General features: G+C 36.2%; 1 protein-coding gene across 1 annotated transcript in view; it reads right to left on the bottom strand.

Annotated features, from left to right (window-relative positions):
- Positions 1–4604, bottom strand: part of ADAMTS5 (ADAM metallopeptidase with thrombospondin type 1 motif 5) — a 78217-nt gene extending 73613 nt beyond the window's left edge. The window contains exon 1 of the mRNA XM_027875427.1: positions 3441–4604. Within this exon, the coding sequence (XP_027731228.1) occupies positions 3441–4580 (1140 nt within the window). The 5' untranslated portion in view covers positions 4581–4604. The remainder of the gene's footprint in view (positions 1–3440) is intronic.
- Between the last annotated feature and the right edge of the window lie 19636 nt (positions 4605–24240).

Raw genomic sequence — 24240 nt, 5'->3', positions numbered from 1 at the left:
CAAACATTTAGAGTCTAAAACATTTAGAGTAAAAAAGAGTCAAAAGTTTGTATTCATTTACTCAGATTCAGTTAGCAAAATGATAATTTTAAAAAAGGAAACAAAAATGTCAAAACCCTACATGTTTTTCTTTTAAAAATATAAATAAGAATGTTGCATTTGAATTTGAGAATAAAAAAGAAACCCCAGAATGAAAATCAGCTACCTGAAGTAGTTTAGCAACAATAGAACAACTGACTTGGATATCTTTATTGTGCAGCTTTCTATAATATAGCAAAGAAAGAATTCATGAGAAGTTATGAGCTACTTTAAAAAAAATACCAGAGAAGGAAAAATGTCCCCAACTTGGAACCCGTATTAGAAAAAGACTTAAAGTATCTTATTTCAAAAGGATAACCACAGAACTACTGTGGTACAAACAGATGTCCTTCAAGAAGGAATTTCAGAGGATCATTTCATTAAGGGAAAGATTTTTCACTGTATACAAAGAAATAAGTTGTCCATTCTCTTCTAAAACTGCTGACTTTAACACCTGTCTCTTTGGTTACATTTGGTTTGCATTTATGCCTAGCCCTTGAACAACCAATGATCCCTCTCTTCAAATTTATCAGCCCTTCCCCTTCAAACCAGAAGTGCCCTGTGAGTGAGCAGGAGAGAGAATGTGGGAGGAGTAGTTAGCTGATTCTGAGTGTCCTGAAACACTTCATTCAGTTTCCTAAATGACTCCATTTTCTCTCTTCTGTGCCTTGCATGTTATTTTTAGTTTGGCTAAAAACAATAACAAAAACTATACCTGTATTTTCCTCAGACATTCAAAGAATGAGCTTATAAGTCAATTGTCACTACTCACCTGAGGTCAAGTATTAATAACATCACCAATTTATATATGTAAAACCTGAATCTCAGGCAAATAGTGAATTGACACTAGGAAGTTCTATATTGCTTTTCTTCCAATGAAGAGCTCTGATATTGTTCATATGCTGTTTTCCCTTAAGCCCAATGAAGCCATTACCCCATTTTCTTACTACAGAATCAAAGGACTATAAGAACAACATGATATTAAAGAGTCCAAACCTCTTCTTTACAGATAAGGAAATGTAGGCCCAGAGACATAAAGTGGCCTACTCAAAGTAAAACAGCTAGTGAGCAAACCAGGATTAGAATGCAGTGGTCATTAAGACCATCTTCATCATCTTGGAAATGAGAAAACATTTCTAGAAAGTGCCTTGCTCAGTCACGGAACTAGGAAGTGTATGAAGCAGGATTTGAACACAGGTCTTTCTAACTCCAAGTCCAACATTCTATTTACCACCACATGGACACTAGATTAGATCTCCTGTCAATCCACAGCCATTCCATTACACTCTTCTGGTTAAATAATTCTCCAATATAGGAGATACTCTGAAATGCTACAGGATCTGTGCACAGACTATTCAGCATTGGAACCTCTAAAGTACTCTCTTACTACACCAAAAACCATATAAATAAGCTATATTCCTTAAAGGGAGGTCAAACATGAATTATATAGATATATGACGTATTGACTAAATTGTTTTTTAAAAAGACACTAGAATACCCAGAATACTTATTTCCTTCACTGACTGGGGTTTTTAATGTCTATTAAATGACTCTTTAATCATCTCAATTCTCCCATATTTATTTGTCCTTTTTATTAAACAAACATTAATTGAATATTTGCTGCCAAGAGAAGGGCTTGTTATCAGGGAATATTTAGCTGAGACAACAGCTTCACAAATTATACCATATGTTGGATTCTCCAACATATTTAAGAGCATTTACAAGGTAGGAGTGGAGATATGCCACTATAGAATCATATAAGGTAATATTTGAGAAGAAATTTAGTCCCTCTAGGCCAACTCCATCATTCCACACATAAGAAAAACAAGGTCCAAGGATTTTAGGTGCCATGCTTAGGTTACCCTGCTGGTTAGGGTCAGGACCTGGATTAGAATCTAGGTCTCTGGATTCCCAGCATTGGACATCATGCGGCCTGAAATTCCTTCACCACTAGGTATAAAAGGGACAGCTGAGAAGGACACAGTTTTGTTTATTTTACTTTATTTTTGGTCCAGACCTGTGATGTTTCCTCAGTATAGGGAACTCAGGGTGAGGATACTCTTACCAATTTGGAGCAGTAACTCATGCAATGTATAGGGAACTGCCTGGGGTACAGAAAGATTAAATAACTTTCCCAAGGTCATAGCCAAATATTTGTCCAGTCAGGTCTTGATCCAGGTCTTTAAAACTCTGAGACCAGATTTCTATAACATTATAAACTACTGCCTCTCCAAAAGACAATACCTTTGCAATGGGCGTCCCCCATGCCAGGAATGCTCTCCATCCTCAACTCTCTGCCTATTAGATTTCCTGGCTTCTTTCTGCTTAAATCCCATCTTCCTCAGGAGTCTTTTCTGAGTCCCTTCTCCTCTTGGCTACTAGTGCCTTTCTGTCTATTGAAAGTCCTTATATTTATCTACTGTGCATATATCTGTAAGCACCTTGTAATTTTCATATTCTCTCCTTCATTAAAATGCGAGCTTCTTGAGGTCAGGCCTTCCTTTCTTGACACATAAATAAGTGCTTAATAAATTGTTAGTTGACAGACAGATGATAAGCAAGAGTAGAGAGGAATGAAAGAGATTAAGAAATATAAATTATCAAGTTAATGCAATCACATGGGCAAGTAGTTGCCCTAGGCTTATTGAGAGGTAGAAAAATTTTAAAATTAAAAACTTTTTTTCTTTCCTTTCAAACTAAATGCCTGTATACACATATCACACAGCCTCTAATAGATACAGTATTAGCTCTATTAGCTACATCTATACAAATATCATGCAGCTTCTAATACATCTAGCTATTAGTTCTGTTAGCTACTAGCTCTAGCTATCCCTAAATGCTAGGATACCCTAGATTTCCTCAGATGACACCAGGACAGGAAGTTGTTGAGAAGGTTGTAGGGACAGAGAGGTTACAAATTAATGATTGCACTGGACTAACTAGATGAGTGATCTCATTGGTATAGGAAACTACTGCAAGTGGAAATTAACTCTACCGATGTAGGTCCCACCTTCTCAGCTATTTAAAATCAGAGAATTTTCCAGGTTTAGTACTTAATCCAAGGTCAGTATTTATTTGTCGCTTCCAGCTGTAAATCTGATACTTCAATGAAATAAGATCAAATTCCATGAAGTCTCAAAACAGTTGTTGTTTTTTTTTTTTTTTGGTGGGGGGGGAGTAGTAAGCTACCGCAGCTTCTCTTTTAATTCTCTGTATAGGGAGGATTAACAGAGCTACCCAGATTAGCTCCCCAGATTTTCCAAAATGCATACTGTGCAAATTACACCACAGATAGGCTACTATACAGATGCTCAGAGGGCAATCATCTTTTTGATGGTGACCTGGTTTGACCTTAAACTTACCTCCCGAGTAAACAGGATAGCTGCATCATAATGCTCCTCATGATCATCTCCCAACTGGTTGTGTTGGTGTTGCCACTTGCAGAAGTTCTTGAGAGTAGTGGCTGCGTTCTTGTTTATCTCCAGCCCTTTCTCCTTGTCATCCAGCACCACTACCTTCACCACCGCTAGACGGATGTGGTTCTCGATGCTTGGGTGACTGTAAAGCCGCGAAGCGATGGAAGCCAAAGTCAACAGGTAATGCTGTAAGTCCCGGCCATACTTCTTGGCCATGGACACATCCGCCACGAGCAACAGCTCCACCTGCCTGGCCCTGGAGATGGAGCGCCGCTGACGTCGCCACCCCGTCAGTGGTTCGGGAGCCGGTGCTGCAAAGGGCTGCGGAGATGGCATGATCTGGGACGTTTGGTGAGCCTGAGTAGGGAGTGCTTCTCCTTGTCTGTGGTTTGTCCTGGGAGAGCTAGTGGTCTCGCAGCTGCTGCGAAGCTTCAGCGTTTTGAAACTGAAGCTCTCTTTAATGAAAACGTGCAGCACCCGGAGAGACCGGTCTGCAAACAGCCGCCCCTCTTCAGCCTCCCTTGTCCCCAGCCACAACGGCTTTATGGTGTAACGAGTATGTTTAATAGCGAAGAAGCCCTTCATCCCCCCACAGAGGTTAAAGAGGGCCAGGGAGCTAGTGCTCCCATCCACGGTGCCTCGGTAGAAGCAGTGATCCCGGCGGCGCTGAGATGGAGGCAATGTCCCCTGATGACTGCTCTGGTCAAAAACAGGATACAGAAGCTCTGGGAAGTCCGCTGATCCATCTTGTTCCAAATCCAAAAGAAATTTCTTGCCCGCCGCATATAAGAGATATCCCACTTTGCCTCCTCCAGAGTAAAGTTGGTCAATGTTTTGCACTAGACCTCTAGTCTTGCGGTTGATAGGGGGAGTGTAGGGGGGCTGCTGAGAGTACTTTTGCTGCTCCTGCTCCTGCAGCAATTCCTTCTGCTGCTGGTAGTGGAGGTGAGCTTCTGCTGTCTCTAGTGCAATTGGTGGAAGTTGATGAGTTTGACTATGTTTAGGTGTTGGCGGAGCCCGGACTCCAACAGAAGCAAAGTGCGATTCGAAAGCCAAAATGAGCAGAGAAACCAACATCAAGACCATATTGCCCTCTCAGAGCGTTGGAATAGATGAAGAAGGGAGAAAAAAAAATTGGAAAGAGAGGGTCTTTTTTTTTTTTTCTAGAATAAGCAGTAACGCAAATTACCATGGATTAAAATAAACATATCTACCCACATATCTTTATATATATAATCTTTCTACACACACACATGTATATTTAATATACATATGTATGTATGTGTGCGTCTATGTTGCCTGTACTGTTAAATGAAGTGTAAGAAAGAGGGAAGCAGAAAATGCTACCGACAAAAGCTTATGGATTGTCAAGCTGAGGTCCTAGTGTATAACTTTTCTTTGCTGGTTTCTTTCTAAAAAAAAAAAAAAAAATTAACATTTGGATTTTGACTAGGAAAAAACTGGAAGAGGAGAATCAGCATAAGGAGAAAGGTAGAGAAAGCATAAAATCCCAAAGCCATACACAGCAAACAGCTGCACAACTGTAAGATTCGGAGTCTAAAGAAGGCAACTTTTCAGCATTTCCTCTCTTCCCCTATCTCTTTTCCGATCTGGATCATCGATGCTAAGAATGATTACTTTCAAAACTAAGCTCCAGCAGTTCTTTCTTTTTAATTTGTTGGTTCCATTTGGTCTCTTGAGAACCTGAGGTGACTGAGGAAAACCCAGATCGCTTTTGGTGAGATGGCAAGATGTCCTCACTTTATCCCCCGTGGTTCTGTATTTTCATTTTTGTTGTTATCCCCAGTTGGTCGATACAGGCAAGGAGAGAAGAGAGAAATGTGAAGATGAGAGGAGGTCGAACAATGAATTTATAGTGGAATGCCATCCTGCAAGGGCAATTTCAAGAATTCGTCACTGCAGTCTGCCTCTTAAAGGGAGAGCTTCAAAACCACCCCTCCCATACTCCCATCTCATTTAATCAGATAGAGAGGAGGGGAAAAAGAGAACAGGATGGGTGGGGTGAAGAGTGACGATTGGAGAAAGAGCTAGGGGAGAGAAAAGGAGAGGAAAGAAAGAGGAAAGACGAGGGGTGGAGAGATAGAGAAGGGAGGGAGCAAGTGAAAATATTTTGGTAAGAAAAACTCAATTTCCTTTCAATCATAGTGTTCCCAGGATTATTTTGTATTTCGCAACCAATCGGGATTGCTTGGTCTTTGCTTACCTCATCTCCTGCAAGGATGTTTTGGTGAATGCTTGATATAGTTATTAGTATGTTTTTAAGTTGAGCTCTCCCTCCTTCCTTCTTCTTCCCTCTTTCCCTCCCTCCACCCTTTTGTAGGCAATTGCTGCTGCAGAACTTTTTCTCTCTGCGCCCAGTAACCCTTTTGATCTCCTGCTTGAGTGGAATTGTAAAATCCGCACAAAGGATTGGAATTTTTTTTCTATTTAACACGCAAAATTCCTTTCTCCCTCCTCTCCTTTTTACTTTCTCCATTCCCCACTTCCCCTTCCTTCTCCTTCCCCCCAAGCCACACGCTCAGTCAAATCCCTTGTTTGGGATTTTTACAAGGGGTTTCCTGGCACATTAATTGGCTGTACAGAGTATATTCCACCCCTGACCGCCGCTCCCTTCCCATCAGCTCAAGGCAGTACATGCCACATTTGCCAGGCAGCTGAAGAGTCTGGGAACTCTGTCCCTTTGTGTGGGAACTTAGGTTCCTCCTTTTCTCAAATAAGCCTTTCATTATTTCGTACAATCTGTCATTTAGTTCACGGTGTCTGCAATTTCCTTTCTTTTCAAAGGGCAGGGTGGTGAAGACTTAACTCTTTAACTATACTTGTTTTTTCATAATTTCGAAATACTCTTTATTTGCATTCACACATTCTCTCTTTTCTTCCTAATGAAGAAAAAAAAACCTACGGTCCTGAAAACTATTGCTGGGGTGGGGGTAGGAGTAGGGGCAGAAGAGCACAATTATTCTCTTATTTTTAAAGGGAAAGGAAATATACTTTCTATCTTAGCAGTTTTTTCGCATGATTCATGGTAAATGGTTCCTCCATCTTTTGCCATTACTCCTTACCTTCCAATTATCAACTTTGTGAACAGTGAAGTAGCCATCTATTTTGTCCATAATAGAGAAGGGGGTGCCAAAGGAGTGAGGTTCCAAGATGATTCTGATGGCGAAAGAACTGAAGGAGGGAGGGTAAAACAAAGAAATAAACAAAACTTCATTCATAAGAAATTTTATTTCCTGACAAGTTTTTCACTTAGCTGTGACAGAAATTTAGTGGACCCCAACAAAAGTGGACCCCACACTGGAAGAGGAAAGGCCATGAGTTTCTAGAACCTTATCAGGAGAATCAAGCCATTTAGAAGAGAGGAAATTGAAATAATGGTTAATGTTTAAAAAGGGTTTTAAGGTTTGAAAAGTATTTTATATAGATGCTATTATCATTCCCAATTTACAGATAAGAAAATTGAGGCTGAGAGAAGTTAAATGACTTGCTCAGAATCCCAAAGCTAGTGAGGGTCTGAAGCAGAATTTTGAATTCAGGTCTTCCTAACTCCAAATCCAAAACGATCTATTATATCACTTCGATGCTTGAAAATATTGTGTTAGTCTGAACCTTTCTGACTGACCTAAAAAATGAATCTCAAGAATATCGGTACCTTCTCATCATTGTGACGTCATTAATATTAAGACCAGACCAAGCCAAGAGTAGACTCAACTTGAGTCTTCTAGGGTAGTGCATTGTTGCTGTCAGGTTCTATAGGATGCCCAAACACTAGTTTTAACAGTTGGGTTGAAATTACACGTGCTGTAGGAAAAGGCATAGAGGAAGCTTGCTATTACTTCAGTTTCATAACACTCTGCTAGATAATGTCTCCTTTCACTCAATTCTCCACTACTTCCCATATCAATGGCATTGGAAACGCGGCCATGGTGCTGATTGAGTAGCTGAAAGTGTGGGAGATGGGTCCTCAAAGTAATAAACATCTCTGAATATCCTCTAGATTTCCCTCTTCCCATCAGCTGTAACAACAAATACAGAGGCAGAAAGGTATTTCAGGCCCTCTATTCCAATGCTTTAATTTTACAGATGAGGAAACGGAGGCCCAGAGAGATAAAGTGACTTCTTTTTAAAAAATGTTTTATTGATGCTTTTTCAAACAATCAACAAACATTGTGCTGAGAGCCAAGGATGATATAAGATCACAGATTTAGATCTGGAAAGGACCTCAGAGATCATCTAGTCCAACCTCCTCATTTTACGGATGAGGAAGCTGAGGCCCAGAGAAGTTAAGTGGATTGCCCAAGAGTACACATGTACTAAGCTTCAGAGGTGGTACTTGAACACAAAAATTTTTTCGTTTCAGAGGTATTGCTCTTTCCCTTGTACCACATGGTTTCCCAACAAAGTGACAGCATATGCCCTCAAAGAACTTATATTCTACTGTTCCTAGATAAGTAAAGACAGAATAAATAATATATGTAACCCTTGTTTAAAAAACAAAAACATGTTACTGTCTCCTTAAGAGAGAAGTTAGAATTCCATTTCTAACTATCATTCTGTGAGATGTTTCTCCTCACAGAGTCAAGAAGAGTATATATTTTCTTAACTTTGAACTATAGGATATGCGAGAGGTTTGTGGAGAAAACTGAGAGAAAGAAAATGAAGAGAAACTTATTTCATCTTAGATCTGTCAGCTGTTATTTTATAAAGAAACAATTTTATGAGTGAGTCTGAAGAGATACTATTAATAGTGATAGCTTTAGATAATCTAAAGACTGTTTTCCTGTCATGTTGCAAGATAAATCGGAGAAGAAAGAAAGAAGTTGAAGATATCATTCTACTTTATGAAACTATTGAACCTTCACATTTCAAAAAAGAGGATTATTGCACAGAGTACTTTATTTGTTCCCAGAAATGAAAAAAAAAAGTCACCTGCAGTTATACTGAGGATTTGAAGTGGCTCTGGCTGTGATTAGTTGTTCACAAGCTAAAATATTGTAACTAATTATGCAATTTTCAATTACTGATTTCATTATTAATAAATTGTATATTCAGCAACTTTAAAATTTCTAGTCTTTGAAGAATAAAGGATTGAATATAGAGAGAGATGACTATTATGGGCTTAGCACATTTGTTACTATGCTTAGTAGACACTTGTGTAAAAGGAATGAAGCCCCATTCCCACCCCAGATATTTTTGAAAGTCGCCTGAAGAAGAATGTTGTCATTCTATGCACTTAGTATGAAAAGGCTGGCATGAACAGGAGGCCAAACAGTCACATGAATGTGTGGAAATTTGGTAACCCAACATGCCCCTTGATTTCCAATGCCTGCCTTTCCCAGAGATTCCAAAACGCAGACTTCCTGGGTGAGATTGTTCTCTCCTTGGTTGAGCTTAGATTTCATCTCAGTTCAGAGTAAGTCACAAAGCTTCTTTATTTTGTATCACCTAAACATATATTTCATATGTGCATACATGTATGTATATCTTCCATAGTTACTGTTTCCTTTGTAATGTTTTCTTTGATACCTGTGACTGTCTTTTGTGTACTGTTTGGTGGAAGGGGAAACTAAACTGACCTAGGTTAAGCTAACTGTGACCCTCCCAATCTAGGTGGGACTATGGATTGAGAAAACCAACTTCTCCAGTTTATTAAATATACAATACTTTTTGAACTGGGAAGGGCTCCAAGATTAGTTTATTATTTGAGAGATCTATTGATATTACACTTTTGATTTTCTTCTGGTGGTGGTTTTTTATGGTTACCTTGCATATCCAAACCAAATTAATTATCTTTTCCCCCAAACCCTCTCCTCTTTCTAACATTTCTATTACCAGTGAAAGTACCCTCATCCTCCCAGTAACCTAGTTTCAGAATGTAGGTAGTTATCATCCTTGACTCCTTACCACTTCTCACCCCACCCAAATCCAATCAGTTGCCAGATTCTGCTGATTCTACCTCTTCATCGTTTTATAAACAACCTCTTCCCTCCTCTCACACTGCAATCACTCTTGGGCAGGCCCACATCTCCTCATAGCTGCAGTACTCCAATAGCCTTTTGTTTGGTGTTCCCACCTCATCTCTTCCCAATCCAATCCATCCTCCACTCAGCTATTTTCTCTGTATTTATTATATTCATAATTTATTACATCACAGTAATATTGTCAATAAATCGGAACTTGTTTAGCCATTCCCAATCAATGACAATCTTCTCTGTTTCCAATTCTTTATTGTCGCAAAAAGTACTGTTACAAATATTTTAGTGTATAGCCTTCTTATCAATATTTTCCTTGGGGTATAAAGCTGATAGTAGAATGAATCTTGGGTTAAGACATATGGACATTTTAGTTGTTTTATTTGTGTAATTGTAAATTGCCTTCCAAAATTGTTGTACTAATTCAAAGCTCTACCAAAAAAAACGTACTAGTGTGCTTATCTTCCCATAATCCCTCCATCATTGACTATTCCTATCTTTTGTCATCTTTGCCAATTTGTAGGATATAAGGGAAAACCTCAGAGTTATTTTGGTTTACATTTGTCTTATTACTTTTAGTGATTTTTGAGCATTCTTTCATGTTATCATTAATAGTTTGCAAATTTTTTTGAGAGACTGTAGAAACTCTCCTTTAGTAGAAAATGGCTTTTGGATACACAGCATATAAATATGTTATTTGTTATACATATGTTAATTTTTTATATATATTTGGATACCAAACCTCTATCAAATAAATTTAATACAAATATTTTTAAATCATTAACACCACCTCCCTTCTTATCCTAGATTCAGTAATTTGTGCAGAAGTTTTCAGTTTCGTGTAATCAAAGCTATCATTTGTAATTGCCTCTACTCCTTATTTGGTTAAGAATGTCTCCTACCATTATACTCATAGGGTGATAAAACTGTGTATACCCTTGACCCAACAGTACCATTACTAGGTCTGTATCCCAAAGAAATTTTTTAAAAAAGAAAAGAACCTAACTGTACAAAAATATTTATAGCAGCTTTTTTTTTTGATGGTGACATCCACAACTGAAAATTGAGGGGATGTCCATAAATTGGGGAATGGTTAAACATGTTGTAGATTAAAATGGAATACTATTGTGCTATAAGAAATGATGAGCAGGATGCTTTCAGAAAAAACCCAGAAAGGCTTACACGAGTTGATGCAGAGTGAAGTGAGCAAATCAGAAGAATCTTGTACACAGTAACAACAATATTCTATGATGATCAACTATGAATGACTTAGCTCTTCTAAGCAATGCAATGATACAAGACATTTCCAAAGGACTCATGATGAAAAATGCTATCCACCTCCAGAGAAAGAACTGACACAGTCTGGATGTAGATTAAAGCATGCTGTTTTTCATTTTCTTTATTTTTGTAGGGTGTTTGTTTTTGGTTTGTTTTTTTTTTTTTTGTCTGTATTTTCTTTCACAACATGACCAATACGGAGACATATTTTGCATGATTGCACATGTACAAGCTATATCAAATTGGTTACCGTACCAGTAAGAAGGAAGGAGAGAGAGGGAGAGAATTTGGAGCTCAAAATTTAAAAAAAGAATTTAAAAAATGTTTTTACATGTAATTGGAAAAAATAAAATTTTAATTTAAAAAAAGAATGTTTTCTACCCACAGTTGGGAAATGCATGTATTTCTCCTCTAATTTATTGCTGAGTTCCATTGTTTTTGATTCTGTCTTGTCTAGTCTGTACTATTGACCTACCTCTGTGGTTTTTAGAAAAATCAATACCAGATGATTTTGATGACTGCTACTTTATAATATTTTCTATTTTCCTGTTTTTATTCAAAGAACTAGCTCCTAGTTTTATTTATTTATTCAACGGTTTCTCTTCTTTCAATTTTGCTAATCTCTTCTTTGATTTTCAGGATTTATATTTTGGAATTTAATTGGATGTTTATAACTTGTTGACACTATCATTAAAAAAAAACTTACATGTCCAATTTGTTGAGCTGGTGTTTCTTTTTTTTGGTGTACTTAAAGACTCAAATATTTGCCTAAGTATTGCTTTCACTCTTCAAAAATTTTGGTATAATTTCTCATTGTTTTAATTATCTTTAATGAAATTACTGATTATTTCTATTATATGTTCTTTACGGACATCCCCTCAATTTTCAATTGTGGTTGTCACCACCAAAAAAAAAGCTGCTATAAATATTTTTGTACAATTAGGTTCTTTTCTTTTTTAAAAAATTTCTTTGGGATACAGACCTAGTAATGGTACTGTTGGGTCAAAGGGTATGCACAGTTTTATCACCCTATGAGTATAGTGGTAGGAGACATTCTTAACCAAATAAGGAGTAGAGGCAATTACAAATGATAACTTTGATTACATGAACCCACACATTCTTTAGTTATTTCATCTCCACTTTATTTGTTTTATCTTTGTTTCAAAAGTTTTTCATTGAATTTAATTTTATTGCATCATCAGTAAAACATTCATTTAATGTTCTGCTTTTCTGCAACTATTTGTACAGCTTTTAATACCCTAATTCATGGTCAATTTTTTATGAAGGTTACCTAGCTGAGAAATAGCATACTCATTTCTATTCATATTTAATAATTTCCATATGTCTGTCATATCTAACTTTTCTAAGATTCTATTCAGGATATATATATGCATACATATATATTTAAATTAATCTAGGGTTATTTGCTCACTGAGCTCCATCACCATTAAAGTTTTATTCTCTTTGTCCCTGCAATTCATATCTCTTTACCTTTAAGAATTTAGAGGCCATGCCATTTTTACATATATGCTTAGTTTTCATATTAATTCTATCATATTTTTCAGCAAAATAGTTTCCCTATTATTTTTAACTAGGTATAATTTTGATCTCGTGATTATTGCCCTGCTTTTTTTCTTCAGCTGAAGTACAGTAGATTCTGAGTTCTATATTAAGAGCTCCTTATTTTAACCCTAGGTGTATCTTTCTGTTTCAAGTATCTTTCCTGTAAACAACATATTATAGGATTATGATTTATAATCTATTCTGCTATCCTATTCTGTTTTATGGGTGAGTTAATCCCATTCACACAGTTACGACTGTTGTGTGTATTACCCCCTCCTGTTCCTTTCTTTCTTTCTTTCTTTCTTTCTTTTTGTTTCTCTCACCTTCTTTAAGAGTTTTTTTGATTATGATTAATTCCTTTCTTAATCTACCCTCCCTCTTATTTCTTTCTTTCCCTTAGCCCCTTTTCCTCCTTTTTCCCCATTGAGTGAAATGCATTTCTGTTAATAACTCCGTGTGTGTGTGTGTGTGTGTGTGTGAGTGAGAGAGAGTGTTGCTCTTTTGAACAGTTCATATGAATGATGTTAAAGTGTTGCCCAAATCCTTCCTTTTCCCCCCACTACGTCCTCTTTCTGCTGATATACTATATGAGATAATTTTCCCCTATGCTTCCACTCTCCACCCTCAGTACATTCTTCTTCCCCTCCCTTTCCATTTTTCTTTTAAGATCATCACATCATATCAGAACCACTCCCAGACTCTCTATCTAATTAGATTCCCGTTATGATCCCTGATTATGATAGAGTTCTCTGGGAATACATGTACCACTTTATACAAAAATCTAAATAGTTTATCCTTTTTCAATCTCTTTTGGTTGCTTACTCATGTTTATGTTTTATGCTTTTCTTGACTCCTGAGTTTGTATGTCAGATTTTCTATTCAGTTCTGATCTTTTCATCAGGAATGCTTGGAAATCCTCTATTTTATTTAAGATCCATTTTTACCCTAAGGATTATATTCTGTTGTGCTGAGTTAGTTAGTGATGGTTGTAAGCCTAGATCTTTTGCCTTCTGGACTATATTTATTTCAAGCTCTCCACTTCTTTATAGCAGTGGTTGCTAAATCTCATGTGTACCTGACAGTGACTTCTTGCCACCTGAATTCTTTCTCTCTGGCTGCTTGCGGTACTTTTTCCAGAGCTTTGTATTTTGCTTCTAATATTGCTGGGAGTTTTCATTTGGGAATTTCTTTCAGGAGATGACTGGTGGCTTTTGTCAATTTCTACTTTGCCTTCTGGTTCTAAGAGATTTGGGAAGTTTAAAAAAAAGATTTCTTAAAATATTATGTCCAGGCTCTTTTATGTTTGTGATTTTAGGGAGCCCAATGATTTTTTTGGCTGGACAATTGGAGTTAAGTGACTTGCCCAGGGTTACACAGCTAGTATATGTCAAACATCTGAGGCTGGATTTGAACTCAGGACCTCCTGACTTCAGGACCGGCACTCTTTCCACTGTGCCACCAACCTGCCCCAAGTCCGATGAGCCTTAAATTATTTTTCATTTATCTGTTTTCTAAGTCAATTGATTTTGCTGTGAAATACCTTACATTTTCTTCTATTTTGCAGACTTTTGAATTTGTCTTAATATTTCATGATGTCTTATGGAGTTATTACCTTCTATTTGGTCAATTCTAATTTTCAGGGCAGTTAGATGATGCAGTGGATGGGGTGCAAAGCCTAAAGTCAGGAAGATTCGTCTTCCTGAGTCGAAATCTGGCCTCAGAGACTTACTAGTTGTGTGACCCTGGGCAAGTCACTTAACCCAGTTTGCCTCAGTTCCTCAGCTGTAAAATGAGCTGGAGAAGGAAATGGCAAACCACTCATATCTTTGCCAAGAAAACCCCAAATGGGGTCATGAAGAGTCAGACATGACTGCAACAACTCAAAAACAATAACAAAAATTTTTCTGTGACTTTTTTTCCTGAGTAAGATTTTGTACTTCTTATTCTCAGCTGTTAATTCTCATTTTATATCTTCCTTTCATAGCTCTCATTTCTTTCTCATTCTTTTCTTTTACCATTCTTCTTTGTTTTATAAAATAATTTCTTAGCTCTTTAAAAATTCTTATTTTCTGTCTTCCAGGAATTCTGGTTGAACTTGCATCCAAGTTTCATTTTGCTTTGAGGCTTTTCTTGTACATACATTCTTTGAACATATATATCTACATACATACATACATTTTCTTCATCTGGGTTTATCTGGAGTTTCCCAGTTACTATGACTTTTTTATTGTGGGATTATTACCCCCCCCCCTTATTCTTCCAATATACTTCTTGATTTTGGACTTTAGGTTGGTTCTGGGATCTATGCCCTTCTAAAGGAATGTCTGGGCTGAGTTTTTGTGCTCCTGCTTTATTGAAAGTATTAAGTATTGTATCATTCCAGGATCTCAGGGACAGTTATGACTAGGGATCTGCGTCTTTAAGTGCTCCCAGAGTGATGTGCTCCAGAGAGACATCTATTCACTTCTCTCCTGGTCTGAGCACTGCAAGATCCTGACCTAGATTTGGGTTGGAAGTCAATATTTGTTGGATTTTCCCTGGTTGGAAGTTTCAGTAGATTGCTGATTCAGCCAATATTAGCCAGCTAGGAGGTTCTGTAGGTTCAGTGACAAAAAAAAAGTGACCAACTGCAGCCTTTGCTTTGGCCTGGGATTCCTTCCCACTACAGGCTTCAATTTGAACTGAAAGCCAGAGTTCCTTCTCTGCTCCTGGAATTAGAGCTACACAGCTATTTGCTTGTTAGCTTGTTTCTTGTGCAGTACATAACCAGGGCCCATGATAGCAACTGTTCCTCTCTTGCACCCCTAGGTTCAAGTCCTTTCCTCAATTTGCCCTGAATCTATAATTTGGTTTGGGATAATGAGTCACAAAGCTCCAAATGGCACTGCTTCCCATGCCCTGCACTAGTTCAGGGACCCCTTGGGACCTCTTACTTTCTTACTTTTACTTACCTCTTGCTTTCTGTTCTGATCTCATGCTCTATGTACTCCTGGTCAGACCCCATCCTCAGTATCATTAGACCTCTGTCTGTCTCCCTGTGCTGACCTAGGCTTGAAAGATGACTCAGTGTGATTTTTTTTTCCTTTGAGTTCCCAATGAGAATTTGGTTTTGTCCATTTTTTAGATCTTTGTGAAGGATAGATGCAGCGTGAAGTTGACCATACACTTCTTACTGCTACTCTGCTATCTGACAAGTTTTGTGTTCTGTACTATTTTTATGCTATTGACTTATAAATATTGCCCCTGCCTCCGTTTTTTTTGGTTGTGTCTCTTTCTTAGAAATACCAATTCCTGAAGTTTATAGGGAATGTAGAAATATTGCCCTGTGATGGAAATTTTCTGGGCAACTAATTGGCTCAATGGATAAATTGCTGGGCCTGGAGTCAGGAAAACCTGAGTTCAAATCAGGCCTCAGACAATTACTAGCTATGTGACCCTGGGTAAGTCACACCTGTTTGACTCAGTTTCTTCATATGTAAAATAAGCTGGAGAAAGAATTGACAAACCACTCTAGTATCTTTGTCAAAAAACAACAACAACAAAAAAAACAACAACAAGTGGGGTCATGAAGAGTCAGGCATGACTGAAAATGACTGAACAACAACAAGAAGTATTTTCCTATATCCCTGATGGTGTAGGTCTTTACTACCTTTTGTCTTCCTCGTGATCATTTTCCCCACATTTGTCATGAAGTATCATCCCTGGGTCCAGGCCCTCCTATTTTTCTGTTTGCCAGTTTTCCCCAGGAGTTCTGATTCTCCTTTTCCTGAGGTAAGATGAGAGATCTAAATTACAGATCCCTGCATATTATACACATCAAAAGCCCCCAATTTCCAATTATAGACAATCCCTCTTCCCTCACGGGAACCTTCTTCAGTGGTAATTCCTTCCACCACTAAATCAAGACAACCCCCCCATCTTTCAGTCCTTTCCTTTGCCTTCTCACTCATTCACTTGTAAACCCTTTTCTTCTTAAGAGACTATATGGGGTAATTTCCCCTTCATTGTTAATCATTGATTGATTAAGATACATCATAGTTCTCTATCTTTTTTCTTCTTCCTCATTTATATATCTTCTCATTCTGCAATTTCATTCCACAAATAGATTTGATTTACTTGTAGAAGGGGTACTGTAATGTTTAATTCATGATGTTTTAAGCCTGTTTCTCCACCATCACTACTTATATTTGACTTCTAATTTCACCATTGTGTACTTCTAGAGAGAAATTGTTAATGGTCTCTCTGTTGCTATTTTGTTGTGGGTGTCATTTTTTCTTTAACCCCATTCATGTCTTTACTTTTTTAGTTTTTTTCCCCTGGAGTAATTTATTTCATTGCTCATGTCTTATGTGGTTATTGTAGTTTAAAAAAAATCATTCTTGTTTAGGTTATCAAGGGCAGTGCTTCTTAAACTGTGGGTCACAACTCTATATGGAGTCATGAAAAATTTGGCAACAGTAAAAGGTTTCTGGAAGCACAACTACCAAAATTAAAAATCAAATACGTAATGGATCTGAAGTGTTTCTGGTAATACTTGCCCATGTTGCATCACGAAACTTCACTGCAGCCTTGGTTCTGAACACAAAGCACATAGGTTTTGCACTGAATATGCCCTCAAGTCATGCAATGTCAATTAACACTGCTGAAAAACAAAAAGGGGTAGCAAGTGGGAAAAGTTCAAGAAGGCTGATCTAGGGTATTTACAAAGCAAGTAATCTATTCATATCTGTGTGGTTGTTTTTTTTGGTAGGAGTATTTCAAGTGCTTCCTTTCTATTGAACATTTATCCTTTCCCATTAATGGTTAAGCTCAGGTTATCAAGGTGTGAGCCCTTGAGTTGCATCTTGAGCTCCTTTGCTATTGAAGATACACTATTCCATTCCCTCCTGTGGAAGGAACATGGTAGATACAGAATAGTCTTGTGTTATTAGAATTTCCTTTCCTTTGTATTTGCAGGCCTTTCTCCTGGTTGCTTACATGATTTCTAGTCACTACATTAATTAAGTTTATCCAGTCAGTTGGTTAAACATTTATTAAAAGCCTACTATGTGCCAAACACTGTGCTAAGCACTAGGGACACAAAGAAAGGCAGAAGCTAGCGCCTGACCTCAAGGGGCTCACAGTGTAATGGGGAAGATAACCTACAGCAACTATCTACAAATAAGCTATATATAGGATAAATTGGAAATAATCAACAGAGGTAAAGCACTAAAATTAAGAAGGATTAGGAAAGTCTTCTAGCAGAAGGTAGGACTTTTAACTATGACTCAAAGAAACCCAAGGAAGCCAGGAAGTAGAAATGTGGAAGGAGACTATTCTAGGCATGGGGCGCAGCCAATGAAAATGCTTGAAGTTGGGTGACAAAGTGTCTTATTCAAGGAATAGTTTGGAAGCCAGTGTCACTGGATCACAGAGTGCATGGGGAGTCAAAATATGTAAGAAGACTAGAAGGAGGAGGGTCAGGCTTTGAATGCCAAACAGGATTTTATATATGATCTTGGAGGTGACAGAAGGAGGAAAACCAATAATATCTTAAAAAAACTAGAAAGAAGACTATCAAAGAGATGAGGGTAATCTATTATCTGAAAAGCTATTAAAAAGTCAAGGACAGGGGCAGATAGATGGCGCAGTGGATAGAGCACTGACCCTGAAGTCAGGAGGACCTGAGTTCAAATCCGGCCTCAGACCAAACACTTGACACTTACTAGCTGTGTGATCCTGGGCAAGTCACTTAACCTCAGTTGCCTAAAAAAAAAAGGTCATGGAGGATTGAGGATTAAGAAAAGACCATTAGCTTTGGCAATTAAGAGATCGTTGGTAACTTTGGAGAGAACAGTTTCAGTTAAATGATGAAGTTGGAAGCCAGTAGAGCTAAGAAGAGAGGAAAGGAATTGGAAGTATTGATTGTAGATCACCTTTTCAAGGAGTTTAGATACAAAATGGAGACAAATGAGATGGGTGGATCATGAGTATTCTTCAAGGATGGGAGGAAACATAGGCACGTTTATAGGCAAGAAGCCAGTAGCTAGGAAGAGATTGCAGATAAGTGAGAGGAGTTGATAGCTAAGGCAATCTGTTGAAGAAGACAAGAGGTAATGAGATCACATGTGTATGCAGAGGTGTTTGTCTTGGTAAGGAGAAGAGCCATCTCTGCATGTGAGAGAGAAGTAAAGTAAGAGAGAGTTGCAGAAGGATCTGAGTGATGTGAGGTGAGAATAGAAGTGACTCTTGGCGAATGGCTTCATTTTTTCTTCAGTGAAGTAGGAAGTAAGGTTCCCAGATGAGAGAGTAAAAGTAGGGGAGCTGTGAGAGGTTTGAGGAGGGATGAAAAGGTGCTGAGCGATTAAGTCACACATTAGAGATTTTCTCTGCTATTATTTCACTGGTTTGTTGTTTCATTAGGGTTCTAGGTGCTAGACTATGCAGACAGCTGAAAGTGCCATATCTTTTGCACATAGTTCATATTTTAGAGTTTTGAGAGATTGTGAGACAATGTCTAGTCAGGACTTGACCAATAAATGTTTATCAACCAGTTCTCTGGAGGGAAAGTATTCATGACACATTTTAAAGTTTAATCTGAATTACTAATATTTTCTATCAGTTTCTTGAGCCTATATTATCAATGAAACAATAAATTTAGACATAATTTATAGTGTTTTATGATTTCTGAGGTATAAATACTCACATTAAAAATTTAATAATTGGTTCTCATAAGCAGGTACAAGATGGCCTAAGAAAACCCTTGATAGTCCTCCATTGTCTCAATTACTTTTTTCTCTTTCTTTTTTATTGTTTGTTAAAAGAGATGTTGTAGTTGAAAGAGGTGTGAGGAAATTTATTGTTTCAAGTGTAAATCAAATCTAGCACAATTAAACACTTGGCACCAGGAGACCTCTCAAGTCTGAGAAACTAAAGAACAGTAAGTAGAGCAATGCTTTTATATTCCTCAAGAGTATCTGATGACCTTTATGATTACCTTCAGTCAAACTTTTAATCTTCTCCCTGGAAGAAGTACCTTAATCGATTCATGCTTTCTGTGTTGTGTTCATTATATAACTGAGCTGTATCATGACAGAAGAATGGATTAGAAAGCAAAATATGCTATTTAAAAGAAATAATGAAAACAGAAAGATTCACATAGACTTAAAATGAGGAGCTGGAACAAATATACAGTTTATTTACTATGTTATAAGTGAGCTAAAAAAAAAAAGACAAAGGTAGCAACCATGATCTTAGACAAGACAAAAATTAAAATTGACTATTAAAAGAGATAAACAAGGAAACTACATGATGCATAAAGGCACCATTGGCAATGAATTAATATCAAATCTTAATCTAAACGTACTGAATGAAATAGCATCTAAATGTCTAAATGAAGAGTTAATTGCATTGCATAGAGAAATAAATTGTTGGGAGTCTCATTTTGTCCCTCTTAGACCCTGAAAAGTCAAATCAAAAGATAAACAATAAAAAGTTAAAGATCCGAATATTTTATTAAAGTTAGATATGATAACTCTTTGGTGATCACTGAATGAGAACAGGAAAAAAGTATACGTATTTCTCAACTATTATGGTACCTCTACAAAAATTGATCATGTATTAGACATGGTGCCTTCAACAGTTAGGAAGACAGGAAGGTTTAAGAGCAAAGATAATGAATTTGGTTCTGGACATGTTGAATTTGAAATGCCTGTGTAACAAATGGTATATGTCTATCTGATTTACTGTTTTATATATATATCTATATATCTATATAGAGAGAGATATGTATATATATGTATGCGCCAATTAGTGCAATGGAAGCACTGATTAGTTTTATACTATTCAATGTGTGCAATAAACTTTATTAATTAAAACATTCTAAAAACAAACCACCATGGCATTTTAGAGGTTCTTAAAGGCTTCATTTTTACTGAACTAAATGTTCTTTCTCTGCCCAGTTGAAGGCTGAATATCTCTGTCAGGGATGGTCTTCTGGAAAGTTTCCAAATGTCCATCAACCAATCAGCACTGCCCTCCAGCCACATGGATTTACTGGAGTATCAAGTGTGAGGAACATCAGAGCCCGACCTAACTAGGAACAGGTTGATGTCTAGGATCTCAGGTGGGTTTTTATGCTTTTAGCTAAAATGTTTATCACCTAATTTGACTGATAATTTAATTCAAAATTACTGATGAAGGTATTTGTAATTTTTTCTCCTAGGTGGTCTGTCTTATCTTAAGGTATACATATCAGTTATTATACACATCAGTTGTCAGTTGTTTTTAAGAATATACATCATTATAACAACACACCATGTAGTGTTTATCTTATTGTTGAAAAACAACTTACTCAAGATAGCTCAATCAATCAATCAATATTTATTAAGTGCTTATAATGTGCCAGGCACTGTGCTAAGACCTGGATCACAAAATGGAGGTTTAAAACAAAATAGATTAAATTAAGCTAAGTTAATGAACATCTTATTACGATAATAGACCTTTTTCTCACTACATTATCAGTTATACTAAAGTGACATTTATTCATACTATCCTATTGAAGTGGTACATTACAGTCTGTGAGATAAATAATTCAAAATTTTAATAGACAGTTTGTAATGTGGTACTTGAATTCAACATAGAGACTGGAGATGATATGAAGATCTAGGAATAATTTTCTTACTCAAATATTCAAATGAATCTATGATCTCATCAATTCAGGAGTTTTCTCCAATGATGAGATTGCAACACATTCTTGTCTGCCTTTTCTGTTTAATTCTTACACATATTCTCACAATGATAATTCACCATAAGGAGCCCACTCAACATTCTGTAAGACTTCCTTACTTTTCCCCAACATCAGAAAGGTAAAAATGTAGGGGCAGCTACATGGCGCAGTGGATAGAGCACTGGCCCTGGATTCAGGAGGATCTGAGTTCAAATCTGGCCTCAGATACATAGCACTTACTAGCTGTGTGACCCTGGGCAAGTCACTTAACCCCATTGCCTAACCAATAAAAAAAAAAAAAAACAGGGACCAGTTGGGTGCTCTGAATCTCTTGCTCTTGACACATGACCAGTGCATCTTATCTTCCTGTTATATAATTATTTGAGGACACCTTTTACTCTTGTTCATCTTTAGAATATTTTATGGATTATATGTTGTAACCCGCTCCCACCCACCTTGTGCCTTTCCATTGCTCTTTAAGTGATACTTATGTCTAGTTCTTCAGAGGCAGTAATGTTTGACTTCTTTCTGCCATATAAAAACACTAGTAAAATGCTAAGATTATGAAGATCAACCTTTGCTTTCATGAGGAACTTGGAGTTAGTAAAAGAACATTTCAATTTCTCAAAAGTAATCCAACTCACTCCTCCTTTACAAGACTGAAAACAGATTACTGTCCATCTTTGCTGTCTGTCCTAATTATCCATGTGGTTGGAAAAGCTCTATATGTGTTCAACAAAATTCATGTTGAAATCTGGGCAATATACATTCTTCATCTACTTGTTATTTCCTATGAGGATGGATAAATCAAACTTTTGTAATTAATTACAGATCTCTTCTGGGAGACTCTGTTATGTCTTGGGGGCTGATGCAATCAACATTTCAATCATAATCTTGAGAATCTGGAAGACCTCACTATCCTTAGGGGTTCCCTCTTCCACTTGGACTTCTACCCACTACAGTAGCAAATACCTTTGGCAAGCATGTATCTCCCTGTTTTATTCCTTGTTTAATGTTTTTCATTCAACATGGTTATTTCTGTTATTACATTTTCTGAGGAAGATTTGCATAAAGATGATAATTAAGACAATATAAGCTAATCAAGTTACTAAATGAATCTAGAGAGAAATGACAAAGGACAGAGCATGGGGTACACTCTTAGGGAACATGATAAAAATGATGGTTCAGTAAGGACACTGAGTAGAAGCAAGTAGTAAGAGAAGCAATAGAATAGTGTAATGAAATTAATTAATAAGTAGTTATTAAATGCCTATTATGTGTCAGAAACTGTGCTGGGTTCTGAGGATACAAATACAATAAATGAAAGTTTTTTTCTTACAAGAAGCTTACATGATAATGGGGAAGACAAGATCATATATAAGAATATACAGTATCATTATAAAGATTACAATTATAAGGCAATTTGAGAGGAGAAACAGTTTTGAATAATATCCTGTATTTCTTTTTCATTTGCCATGAATTCTCTCTTTAAATTTTTGATACTGAAGTTTGTTTTTCCTCTTAATCAAATTGACTACTTTATTTAAAAAAAAAACTAGCTCCTAGTTTTGCTTATCAATTCATTTGCTTCTTCCATTTTTAATTTCATTAATTTCTTCTATAGTTTTCAAGATTTGTATTTTGGTATTTCATTGAGGATTTTTAGTTGGATAATTTTTCTAGTATTTAGTTACAATCTCAATTCATTAATTTGGATGTTTCTTTTGCTGTTGTTATTAAATAATGATGTTTAGAGATAAGAAAATTTACTCCTGAGAATTATTTTGATTGCAACCCCCAAATTTTGGACTGTTGTCTCATTTCTGTCATTATCTTTAATGATTATCTTTAATGACTATCATTAATGATTTAATAATTATCTTTAATTGTTTCTAGGATTTGTTCTTTGCTCTAATGATTCATTAGGATTAATTTAGTCTCCAGTTGACTTTTTAATCCTTCTTTGTAATCCTTAACATAATTTTATTGCATTGTGATTATTAAGGGATGTATAGAATGTTTCTGCTTTTCTGCCTTTCTAAGTTTTAGAGGTCCTGAAACACGTTCAAATTTTGTAAAGCTTCCATACACCACTAGGAAATTGAAAGTTAATTGGAAATTAGCTTTCAAAGAAAAAAAAATCTAGGACTAGATGGATTCACAAGTGAGTTCCATCAAACAGTAAAAAACAATTAATTCTAATATTACATAAATTGCAAAAATAATAAAAGAAGGTATCCTACAAAATACCTTCTATGACACAGATATGGTCTTTATACATAAACCAAGGAGAATCAAAACAAAAAAAGGAAACAATAGACTAACAGCCCTAATAAATTTGGATAAACATAGTTTGAATGAAATGTTAACAAAGAGGCTGAAACAAAATATTACAAACATTAAACACTATGACCAGGTTGGATTTATACCATGAATACAAGTTTGACTTAATATTGGTAAAACTATAGACTTAAGCATATTGATAAGAAAAAAAAATTACTATATCAATAGATGCAGAAAGAACTATGGACTTTTGTCCATGCAACACACATTTCTGAAAAAAAAACACATCATGGATATTTCTTTAAAAGGATAAATAGTATATTTATGGTTATGTTTGTCTATATAAAGCACATTTATATTCATAAGTAGTATGCCAAGAATACCAACAAGCTAGAATTCTTTCCAAAAAATTGAAGGGTGAAACAAGTATGTCCATTGTCACTATGAGATAAGAAAAAGAAATTGTGAGGATAATCATAAAGAAGGAATAAATTTATCACTTTTGCATATGATATGATAGTGTAATTAAAGAACCCAATGGAGTCACCTAAAATTAATTTAATAATTAATAACTTTAACAAATTTCCAGGATATGAAATATATACAACCAAATCATTATCATTTCTACATAATTCCAATAAATGACAAGCAACATGTAATAGAAAGAGAAATGCATTTAAAATTATCACACAAAGTATAAAATACTTGGGCATTTACCTTCCAATATATACACAAGAATAATATAAATACAATTACTAACAACTGTTCAAAGTAATAAAGACAGACCCAAGTAATTGGAAAAAGATTAAATTTTTGTGTATAAGATGAGCCAATATAATGGAAATGGCAATATAACCTTAATTAGTTTATATATTCAATATCATTACAATTAAAATACCAAAGAATTACTTTTTAGAACTAC

This window comes from Vombatus ursinus, unplaced genomic scaffold, assembly GCF_900497805.2.
Source record: "Vombatus ursinus unplaced genomic scaffold, bare-nosed wombat genome assembly UNPS02014809.1, whole genome shotgun sequence".
NCBI lineage: Eukaryota > Metazoa > Chordata > Mammalia > Diprotodontia > Vombatidae > Vombatus > Vombatus ursinus.
The sequence above is the reverse complement of the archived record's forward strand: the minus strand, read 5'-3'. Positions and strand labels throughout refer to the sequence as shown.